Consider the following 11,257-nt stretch of genomic DNA (forward strand, 5'->3'; position numbering starts at 1 on the left):
GAGATTAGAAGAGATTGTGAACGATTAAGAGACTTGAGAGCCGATTAGTGTCTAAGAGAGAATCATTGTGACTTAAGAGATTAGAGAGACTCAGAACTGCTTGATCTTATTGCTGAGTGAGGTTACATATTTATAAGAGAGACATAAGGGTTTACAAGAGAAGAAAGGAGCACTATTGAAGCATGTGGAGTCAAGGGTCGCTTTTGAATGGACGGATGGGAAGCCTTACATGCTTTGGCTCTTTACAGCCTGTCACAGCCTGTCTTGCTCTTCCCTTATCCACTCAACGGTCTGATCCTCTCCACTAAGCCCTCAAGGTAACATCTGCTTGTTACCGTTTCACTTGGTCAAGGTTAGGTAACCTTTGGTCGAGACATTTGGTACGGACGGTACGGCCATGTACGGCCTTGTACGGACGTCCGTACCATGCTTGCCCAAAGTCCCCTCATTCTCATCCTCCTCTTCTCTTCCACTTCTTATTTCTTCATGTTCATATCTTCAACTCATCTCAACACCAAGAGACTCGAAAAGGAGGCGTGGAGGAGGTGCTATAATTGTGCATGCTTGCGAGATGAAGGAGCAGCCTATTTTAAGGTTGACTCGCTCAATGAGTCGATCACTTGAAGAACGACCTCAAAACTTTCCTGCTGAGAAGTGTAGATTCATTGATGAATCTGATATCTCTGATGCAAAGGGGTTGATGCGGGACACTAGAAACACAATCTGCGTTTGCATCAATAGAATAAGTCAGCAGCACCTCTCTAACGAAGTTACAAGATCTGGATTGCCGAATAACTTTATAAGTTTGAAATGGCAATTTTACCAAAGGAGGCTTGCGTGCACGGTTCTTGTCAGCCTTGGTATGCCCTTATCCCTTATAATATTCTATTTTTATACTTTTTAAAATGCATGTCCTTAGAAATTAAAAATTTCAGCCTAAAATTTGGTTCATACACTTCTAAAATGTATGTTTTGTTTTGCTTCTGATTACTTTCTTTTCTCGGCTATTTATTTTTTCCAACAAAGAACGGATTACATGCACAGAGTAATGTTCGAACTAGAATATGGGTTGTTCTAAGAGCTAAAGCGATTTTCATTTCAGGAAAATGTTTGGCTAAATCTGGAAAGGTTCATCAAGCACATGGGGTAATTTTGCATAGCATCGCTGCTTTATATAACAGTACCGTATCCATCCTCAGCTCACCTTCTTCTCGCAGTCCATTGCTGGATTTTATTGGGAAGGAAATCAAAGGAGATGTATTTGGTCTTGATCGTGCAAGAATATTATACAACTTGTGCAAGTTGAGTCTTCAAACTTACCACTCCAGGTTCGTCATATTGGTTAATATACAAATTTAATAAAATGCCAATTTGAGAATTTCACCAGACATCACTGATCACTATCTTTTATAGGTCTGTTTTATGTGATTTATCACATATTCCATATCAGACGCTGGTTTCATTGTTAACTTTGGCATTTGTACTTAGCAGAGAGGATCCGATACTCTGTCGAAAGGTAAAGCTTTTTTCTTCTTCTTATGTTTATGTTTTGATAGTGATTTAGCATATATTAAAAAGAGACTGGCTGATGTACAACAGATTTCAAGGTTGCTTGCTGTGTTATACTTGGTCTCTTCTATAGGGTCTGAGTTCTCATTCCCCTGTGACGGAGAGCTTTCTTTAAGTCATTGGGTTACATATTATCATCAAGCCTCTCTTGGTGCTAATATCAACTACCACTTCTTGTCAAAATTTATCAAATCAGGACGCAACTCAAATAAAGAGGTTGGTAAACAAAACTAATTTCCTACGATCTGTTTTACTGGTTATGTTTGTTGTATCTTAATATGTATATTCCTTGTTAGTTTTGCTTAATAAGTTAAGTTGCACTGACCAAAACATTCTGATCTGCAGGCTTCTCAAGAATTCGACTTTCTCAGGTCTTAAAGCTAGAAAACATGGATTAAATTAAGTTGGATTTATTTGTTTTTTTTTTCTTACTGAGTCCATTGTCTTTTACCTGACACTGCAGGCTTGCTCCCAAAAGCACCGACGGTCTTGTTAAGTTTGCAAAAAACTTTTTCAATGGTCTACCAGAAACGACAGCCATCTGCATTAGCGTGCTTGGAGGCACACTGAGTAAATTGTTGCAAGAGTTATTGAAAAGCCCCCAAGTTTGTGGGTGGCTGCTCTTGTCACGGTTGAGCTCAAAGAGTCAGCAGCCTTTAGCTGTACTTCTGCCAATTTATTCTTCACTTGGAGAAGGTAAAATTTATACTATCCATTGGTTGATCAAGGGGGATTTCCTTTCTGTCATTGTTACTTGATAGCATAAATAATTTTACCAATACCGAAGCAGGTGGGATTGAAAAGATGGATAAAAGATGGGATTCTCCATGGGGTTCCACAGTGGTGGATGTTGTCGCTCCAGCATTTCGATTAATATTGAAGGAGTACAACTTTGCTGGTTCTCAGGTTCCTATGGAAGATGAAAAATTGAGGTGGAAGGAGATAGACGAACTTGAACTTCGTCTTAATAAATTGCTAAGGTACACATTCCATGCGGAGGTGATGCATATAGTGAACACACTTATAGTTGCACAATTCGGGACTACAGCATATTTCTATTTTTAAAAGAAGCGTGTTGTATTATTGTTATTATATACAGAAACCTTGAAGACACCTGGTTGGGTCCCTGGAGGCATCTGCTTTTGGGAGAGTCTTCAAATAGTAAATCGCATGAGTCCACGCAAAAGAAGCTGGTTGAAGAGCTAAGGGCCAAATGTAATATGGAAGTAAATGAGACACTTCTAAAGGTTTTCCTTGGAAATGAAACAGCCGACGGCGGCGACGCATGGATATCTCAGCTTTGTTCAAAGAATGGTTGCTACATAGGAGGTCATCCAAGTGACCATATTGATGAAGAAAATTGGAACCAGTATATCTGATGACCTTCAAAGTAGGTACCGGCTAGCCTTACAACTGATACGGGACTCAGGGATCAAGCTAGAGGATTATAATGAGAAGAGAGAACCGATAATACTTGTGTTGGATCATGAGATTCAGGTTGGTGCATGGTAAATCTCATCTTTTTTTTTTTTGTTCACATTTTCTGGATGTGCATTGTTAGATTAATAGAGTTTTCTTCTTAAATACAACATAAGAAAGATATAATCTTGCTCATTGATTCTAAACCCTTATTAGCTTTTACGAGTATTAAAATTAAGGAGAAAATTCTAGAATATCATATGGTACTGTCTGATTGTCTTCAATGTTATTTGTGATTAATTGATGTGTAACATGTTGTATTCTCTGAAACACACTTATTCTGTATAATAAATAGATGCTTCCATGGGAGAACATTCCAACATTGAGAAGACAAGAAGTATACCGTATGCCTTCTGTGGGTAGTATATCAGCAGTGCTTAAGAAAAGCTGTTACCGAGAAGATCCTTCTCCCTTCCTTGTGATTGATCCTCGAGATTCTTGTTATCTATTAGATCCTTGTTGTCTATTAAATCCGAATAATTGCAAAACATTGCAAACCGTGCTTGAAGGATTGTCCGAGATTAAGGAAATCAAGGTAACACATATATTAAAATAAACTGATATAATGCCCTTTTTCAAAAAAAAAAATAAAAAAAATAAACTGATATAATTCGTCTGTCTTGGTTGTTACGGATCATATTTGTTTTATACAGGTAGAAGCTGGATTAGAGCCACGTGCTCCTTCTGCTCAGGAGCTAAAGGATGCGTTGGGAACTCGTGATCTTTTCCTATATCATGGGCATGGTACTGGTATGGTGGTCCTTTCCCTTACATAATACACCTATAAGAAAAAAGTTCAAATTACTGATTCGAGCCATGCAATGTTTTTGGGGGGTGGTGGTGCAGGAGAGCAATATATTCCCATGAGGGAAGTAGAGAATATGAACAAATGTTCTGCAGCTTTTCTTATGGGATGCTGCATCGGTTTGCCATATAGAGGAGGCAGATATGTACCAAAAAGTGTTGCGATATCTTTCCTGCTAGCCGGTTCCCCTGTCATTGTGGCAACCTTGTGGTTTGTAGCAGGTGATATTAGCAAGTTTGAGAAGGCAATGTTAGAAAGTTTCTGGAGAGAGAGGAGTGATGATGTTAAACCAGAGAGAATTGGGTCGCTCATGGCTGATGCACGTTATGCTTGCGCTCAGCAATTCTTGACAGGGGCTGCCGTCGTGTGTTATGGTGTCCCAACTGCTATCACAACAAAGAGAAAGAAAAAAAATACTTGAAGCCAATGTTTGAAATTTGTTTTGATATACTAGGACATTCAAAATATTGATGATTTAGAAGATTTTTCTTCCTTATTTTTGTGTTTTAACTTAATATTGAATTCAAACCACGTATTTCTCTTCATACGACTGATATCATGAAAAGAATTGTTGACGTCCATTGAAGAGAAGTGATGAATCAACGAATGTGATTTCTTCTCAAGATTCATATGTGAGAATCTTTGATGTCCACAAAAGACTGAGGAAGCCAACTACTCCCAATCAACTGTTCTTTAACGTCCACAAAAAAATCCTTCACGCGACGTGTATGACTAAAAATAACAAGAGACACGGTTTGGTCTGGTTACTACTGTGACTTTCATAATCATATACCATGTGTATGTCTGAATCATTGGTGTTGAGGCAGAGCCGGACCTGAGCCCTATCCCAAACAAAAAAAATTATTTAATTTTTATTTTTTTAAAGATATGTTTTTGAAAAAAAATTAATTTAAAATTATTTTTTAAGATAAAGTATTTTTTGTTTACTGAAAATTTTAAAAGAACATTTTAGTCTATTATAATTTTTTTTATATAATTATAATTTTTAAAATCTGTTTTTTTAATCATTTTTTTATTTTACATTAAACATTTATATATTTAGTATATACAAAAAAATATTTTTTAAAAAAATGGGGTCCCATTCAAAATGTTTCACAAGCATGGGGTCAAGCCAGACTTTGTGTCGAGGAACCGAGATACAAATGGTTTGATGCCAAACCTTAAAAGTGAGTTTGACTCTTCTCTCTAATATGTCAGTCGGTACACTTACATCTTGCCCTTAAGTTAACTCGACACATGTTATATTTGTTCTAGCAAGGTAGAGTGACCAAGGATGTCATGAAAGCAGCGAAGACTCAAAAGCAGGACATACCAAATTCAGAATGGATAAAACCTCTATTCTCCATGTTCTACTTGGAAATGTCACATCCCTTCCAAAAAGACGTATTGTTAATCTGAATTTTCATTAGCTTTGTTCTTAACAAGATCATTTTCATGAAACAAACTCCACTAACACTACACAAAAATTTGGTGGCAAATCCGTAACTTGTCTTTACTGCAAGAAAATATAATTTTTTTTGTTTTTTTCTTAAAGTTTGTGGGTAATGAATGAATTATGATTCATTGTCCACGTTTCGTTGTCCACGGTTAGCTGTTCACGATTAAGTTCATTGCCCACGATTCACTGCCCACGATTCACTGCCCGTAGCTTAACTGTCCACTATTCACAGTCCCTGATTAATATATCTGTCCATGATTAATTTTACTCTCTATGCTTCACGATTTACTGTCCAATTCATTCCCCTGTCAATGATTCACTGTGCACGATTCATTCCACTGTCTATGAATCCACAGTTCATTTCACTGTCTATGGGCGAACTCAGTTTGAGGTAACTTGGAGTCCCACGATCTGATTGAGTCTCCAACAAGGCAACAAAGCAAATTTCCCAAAGAACGATTAGTAACTTCTGTTTGTCCGTCCGTTTGAGGATGATAGGCGGAGCTCATGTAAAGAGTAGTACCCAACATCTTCCAAAGAGAACGCCAAAAATGTCTTAAGAAACGGAATCACGATCAGAAACAATTGATGTAGGTAAGCCATGGAGACGATAAACCTCCCTAAAGAACATGGACGCTACTTGAATGGCATCGGTTGTTTTTTTTACAGGATAAAGTGAACCATTTTGGAGAATTGATCCACAACCACAAATATGGAGTCGAATCCCTTCTGTGCACGAGGAAGTCTCATCACAAAGTCCATACTGATGTTCGTCGATGGTTGAGTAGGCACCGGCAGTGGGAGATACAAACTTGCATTCGTTGCATGTCCCTTAGAACGTTGACACACTACACATCTCTCAACGAAGCGTTCAACATCCCGACGCAGAGTAGGCCAGAAGTACGAACAAGAGAGGAGGTGGAGTGTGCGGTCGGGATGTTGAACGCTTCGTTGAGAGAGGAGGCCAAAATAACAAAAGTGATTTTCAAATCTTTGTCAGCAATAAGACTGGTTTAGTCTACATGTACTTGATTTCGAAGTTTGTTTTTCTCTTCGATCTGGGAACATAGTTGCAGATAGAACGATAGGAATCTTGCTATCGGCTGCGTTTAAAATCAGATACAAGGAGAGGCTGACAAAAGTATACACTGCAGCTCATATAACAGCTTCCAGGTTCTTGCCACTCTTAACCAAAGAAGAAACAAATTGTACTTGAACCCGTTTAAACTCTTTGTATTTTATATACTTAAGTTACCATTTTTTCACGTGAAACCTCCATTGTTTGTGTTATTTTGCAGTGTACGAAGCAGCTCACTTGTCTATGACAGCCTTCACGAAATGGAGAACTGGAGGTCCTCGTTTCCAGAGAGCTTCAATACTGGGTAGAAAACGCAAGGAATCTTATTAACATTGAGGTCCCAAAAAAACTCCTCTATATTGCTTTATGCCCTTTGATGATTCGAGCAGTTTGTGTGTTGTTCCCGTTGTCTTACTCCCTCCATTTCAATATAGATTATGTTTCAGGTGATTGTTTTTATTTCACAATAGATGATGTTTTCACATATCTAGCTAACTTTAACTTTATCAAAAATTGTGTAGCCAATTATAGTTTTATTATTTTTGTTTAGAATTAAATAAATTAGTTATAAATTATAATATTTTAATGATTTTTTGTTTAGAAAAAAAAAAAATTTCTTAATATGTGTGCAAAGAACCAAAACTTTATCTATTATGAAACGGAAGAAATATTATTTAGAATCATTTCATCAACTTCATCATACAATAGTGTGTTTAGTTATAAAATATCTCAAAACATGATGTGACAACAAAGAAAATTAGCTTCTCTTTTGCTTATTGCGTTACAGAACAAATTACATTTTGGTGGAACTGATGAATCAAATTGCAATTTATCGGATAATCATTAAACTCAGAGACCAAAAAGTGTATATATTTTGTTGCTTCAATCCCAAGTTTACGAAGAGTATACATCTTGACTAGCACCATCACCGGCGTCCATTTTCAGCAGCCTCCGTTATAGTGTTTGCCTTGGTTAATTGTAGCAATGAATAGACAAACATGGCCTGAAACTGAAAGCTAATCATGTGGCCATTCGTGTTATTGAATGGCTCTCAAATGAAATTCATATTTTAGTAATCCTTTTCACGATAAGAGAATCTCGATTCTCTCCTCCCAATGTTGGTCTTCCATTACAAAAAGAACACGAACTTTATTGCACTTTTTGGAAATTCCGACAGCATATACTAACTACTAAGTAGTGCTTTTGAAATTTGATTTACAGTGCGCAGGACCAATGTTCTATTATACTGTACACAGGTTCCATGAGTATTATACTAGCTTTTATCATAATAAACTATATAGTGATTGATTCAACGTATAGTTTTACTAATGGTTGAAGCGTGCGGTCATTGACCAATGGCAAAAGAAAGATATAACTTGATGATTATAACTTATTGAGTTCTTATTGACACTTTCAAAACGATATTGTAGTCTTTTATTGCATTGTGTTTTTTACAAAACGCTCTGACCAGCTCGAAGGCAATTTTGTAATGAGATGATGCGTATGCGAATTTGGTTCTTTGACCGTGGCAATCATACACCACATACCTTTTCCATTATTCTATTCATATAAAACTATGCACTTTTCAATAAATATCTTGAGATTTTACCAAAAAAAATATATATATATATATCTTGAGATATTTCGAGAATCATAGATCCTTATCTCTCTCTCTCCCAATTTTATTTGTAAAATATTCAGAAAAGTGCAGAAAAAGCTCTGTTCTTTATTCCTCCTAACCAATCACTGCACACCTTCAACTTACATTTTTCCAGATTCCCCACGCGCCTGTTCTTCAGTAGTAATATACGTCATTTGAGAGACACGCTCTGGTTATTCGCCTGGTTACGGGACAGAAGTACTGCCTCCGTGTCCATTTATCATCTTGTCCGGAAGATATTTAGTTACTATAAATATCTAATTTCTCTCGAGTACGAAAATACAACCAATCATACAAAAACACACACAACAGATAAAAAGAAGAAAATCTTCGGTTGATAAAAACTATTTAAATGAAGAGGAACGGTGAAACTAAGCGGCGGAGGAACGTGGCGGAAGAGGCGGAGCAGGGAGGAGGAGATCCGGCGATGTGGGAGGATCTTGATCGGAATTTCAGACAAGTGCAATCTGTTTTGGACAGAAACAGATCACTTATCCAGCAAGTCAACGACAATCACCAGTCAAGAATGGCAGATAACATGTCCAAGAACGTTGCTTTGATCCAAGAACTCAATGGAAACATCTCTAAGGTTGCTTCGATGTATTCTGACCTCAACACCAATTTCTCCTCGGCGTTTCACGGTGGAAAGAACGGACGCGACGGTGGTGGAACTACCGGAACCAGAGCTAATTAACCAACCCTGATCAAATTGATCTTTCTTAGTTGGACCGGCCGGTTTGAAAATTTCGAATCAGTCGGTTTAACATATAATTTTTTTTTGTTGTCACGGAACATATGATCTAAACCTGTTATATAAGTTATGTTATTGCAATGATTGTCGTTAGAATAATCCGTGGGAGAAAACCCATTGTTTGGGTTATTTTAATTATGGTTTTGAGTCTTTTTCAACGTGTCTCTACTCTACTGCAATTTCTCTGATAATAACAATAAATATTTAGACTAAAACGTTTTCCTTTGTTTATTTGTTATATTTTGAGCCTCTTCTTATGATCTTTGACATTAATGAAGGTTGTTGTTAGATAGTTGCAACTTGAAATAAGTTCGTAACCTATTGGTGATGCAATTTTGATATGACATGTAAAGTGTTCATTTAAAACAATTTGTTTACAACTGACTTTTCAAAGTGGTGTGTGTCGTAGAAGTATCCACGTTGTGATGATATTCAGATGACAATAATGAGCAAACATATACTGCATGAAACAAATAGACCATTCAGTCTCATTTCAGATACACTAGCGATGCAGTGATTCGAAGACTATAAGAGCAACTCCATCCATTATAACCCCTAATGGACTCTAATGATTAAATTAGTAGGTTTAAAGGTGATATGAGAAATTAAGAATTTTGATTAGTGGAAATAATTTTTTTTTCCTCCAATGGGAGAACCCCATAAGAGTTCTTAAATATTTTTTTTTTAAAGTTGAATGATATGGATTTGATAACATAAAAATTTAAATAAAAAAGACATAAAGCTACAAATCAAAAGATACAACTACAAATCATAAAGCTATTCAACTCAACATCTGTTTAGTGATTAGGTTGTTTTGTATATAATCATTTACCTCCAATTCTGAAGCTTTCTCATCAAGTATACTCATTGCTTCATCAGGTTGAGGCACTGTAAAAGCAGGACCTCCACTCTGCAACACAGACAAATCAATAAGAATGAAATTCAAACCGAAGCAACGCAGAAGTTTCTTGTTGTTACCTTGAAGATACCAGCTTTCTCTGCAGAAATTTCAGCAAGCGTGTGTCCTAAATAAAACCAACTGATTAGAAAAAAAAACATTTGGATTCATTTTTTTTTTCCTGACAAAAGAGACTAACCAGCTTTCGAACTAACCCAATCGCATCAAGAGCATCCCTTCATATTCCAAAAAACATAAACCAATTCGCAAGTCATCATAATGTTAATTTGAGAATGAGAACGTAAAACAGCTTAACGCATAGGGGGATAAAGATTAAACTAGAGATGCAAACAACAGAATCGAAACACCAGTAACCTGCTTTAAGTTACAGAGCTAACATATATGATAATTGCAAAAGAGAAGTTGAGAAACATATTAATCATGTACTTACTACAAAAACCATCATACAAAGACTCTCATTAGAGTTTTTTTCACACAAAGTATAATGGGGGAATCAAAAAGGGTTACCCTTCGGTGTAATCAGCCTGGAGAAGATCCACATATGTGTCCCATTTGTTCCCAATCACCTACGATTCATAAAGCTCGAAACTTTATCGTAATAGAGAAAAATTGTAATCCTAGAGACTATCAAAATTTCCTCAAATAAACGAAATTAAAGGAGAAACAAACCTTTCCACAAGTAAAGCAACGAACTGGGATGATCATCGTTGAGGAACGATGTGATAAGCTATGGAGAGACGACGACTGTTGGTGGAGGATGAGGAGAGGTCGGCGGTGTCGAAGTCAGTGGGGATGAAAATGGTAGCAGAGAGAGGGATGCCGACTTGGTCTTCGACGGCGAAGAGGAAATCGGAGCGCAATCGCTGAAGTCGCCAAAAGGAGAGAGAGACATTAATGGGGTCCAATACCAAACAGACACGTAAGGGTTTCTTACCAATTCTAAAGATGCCATTTTAAACACCGGTTCTCTATTTTTTCTGCTTTTTTATTTTTATTTTTATTTTTGCTTAAAACTTGTGATAAGAAACACTGATGGAGGTGGTCTAAGAGCATGGTTTTGGGAAACTGAACCCAATATTAATGAACAACTAGATCTCGATCCGCACAATCGCGCGGATTTTTGTTTTCATTTATTTTTATATAAATATTTTGTTTTCAATTCTAAATTAGTATATATTATAATATATATGTGTCTATCAATTTTTAAAACATAATAAGTTTACTATATATTTTTTTCATTGAATAGATTCTTTCAAACTTTCACATGTATTTGTATCTTCTTCTATATATATTTTTTCGGATTATTATTTCATTATTAAAATCATAACTATATATATAAAAATTAGTAAAATATTTTTTTATTGTCATATTCAAAGATATTGTAACATTTTACAAATTTATAAAGTTTTTAAAAAATTAAAATTTTCGCTTCATAGATTTATATTATCGAGTAAATAATTAAACATTTAGTTTTTGTTTAATTTTTAAAATAAACTATATAGTTTAAAATTTGTTTTCATTGGTTTAAGGTAGTAAA

General features: G+C 36.0%; 3 protein-coding genes across 3 annotated transcripts; 2 read left to right on the plus strand and 1 right to left on the minus strand.

The window, feature by feature from the left end:
* The first annotated feature begins 600 nt into the window (after positions 1-600).
* LOC106336871 (separase-like) lies at positions 601-3,763 on the plus strand. The gene is made up of 10 exons (XM_013775836.1): positions 601-860; positions 1,103-1,328; positions 1,414-1,516; positions 1,600-1,785; positions 1,915-1,940; positions 2,033-2,265; positions 2,360-2,549; positions 2,669-3,066; positions 3,344-3,583; positions 3,702-3,763. The coding sequence occupies exons 1-8, from the start codon at positions 608-610 to the stop codon at positions 2,946-2,948; spliced, it is 1,497 nt and encodes a 498-aa protein (XP_013631290.1). The 5' UTR covers positions 601-607; the 3' UTR covers positions 2,949-3,066; positions 3,344-3,583; positions 3,702-3,763.
* Positions 3,764-8,059: 4,296 nt separating this feature from the next.
* LOC106336872 (protein EARLY FLOWERING 4-like) lies at positions 8,060-9,000 on the plus strand. Its single transcript, XM_013775838.1, has one exon. The coding sequence runs from the start codon at positions 8,403-8,405 to the stop codon at positions 8,742-8,744; it is 342 nt and encodes a 113-aa protein (XP_013631292.1). The 5' UTR covers positions 8,060-8,402; the 3' UTR covers positions 8,745-9,000.
* Positions 9,001-9,303: 303 nt separating this feature from the next.
* Positions 9,304-10,425, minus strand: LOC106337897. The gene is made up of 5 exons (XM_013776999.1): positions 10,390-10,425; positions 10,228-10,286; positions 9,899-9,935; positions 9,634-9,711; positions 9,304-9,366 (listed from the first exon to the last, which is right to left on the minus strand). The coding sequence occupies exons 1-5, from the start codon at positions 10,423-10,425 to the stop codon at positions 9,304-9,306; spliced, it is 273 nt and encodes a 90-aa protein (XP_013632453.1).
* Between the last annotated feature and the right edge of the window lie 832 nt (positions 10,426-11,257).

The sequence above is a fragment of the Brassica oleracea genome, chromosome C4, assembly GCF_000695525.1.
Source record: "Brassica oleracea var. oleracea cultivar TO1000 chromosome C4, BOL, whole genome shotgun sequence".
NCBI lineage: Eukaryota > Viridiplantae > Streptophyta > Magnoliopsida > Brassicales > Brassicaceae > Brassica > Brassica oleracea.

Excerpts from the sequence above, each read along its gene's own strand:
- LOC106336872 (XM_013775838.1), top strand. The coding sequence starts at position 8,403 with ATGAAGAGGAACGGTGAAACTAAGCGGCGGAGGAACGTGGCGGAAGAG.
- LOC106337897 (XM_013776999.1), bottom strand. The coding sequence starts at position 10,425 with ATGATCATCCCAGTTCGTTGCTTTACTTGTGGAAAG. Across the intron at positions 10,287-10,389 it reads GTTGCTTTACTTGTGGAAAG|GTGATTGGGAACAAATGGGA; the intron begins GTTTGTTTCTCC and ends TATGAATCGTAG. Across the intron at positions 9,936-10,227 it reads CAGGCTGATTACACCGAAGG|GGATGCTCTTGATGCGATTG; the intron begins GTAACCCTTTTT and ends TGGAATATGAAG.
- LOC106336871 (XM_013775836.1), top strand. The coding sequence starts at position 608 with ATGAGTCGATCACTTGAAGAACGACCTCAAAACTTTCCTGCTGAGAAG. Across the intron at positions 1,517-1,599 it reads ATCCGATACTCTGTCGAAAG|ATTTCAAGGTTGCTTGCTGT; the intron begins GTAAAGCTTTTT and ends GATGTACAACAG. Across the intron at positions 2,550-2,668 it reads CGTCTTAATAAATTGCTAAG|AAACCTTGAAGACACCTGGT; the intron begins GTACACATTCCA and ends TATTATATACAG.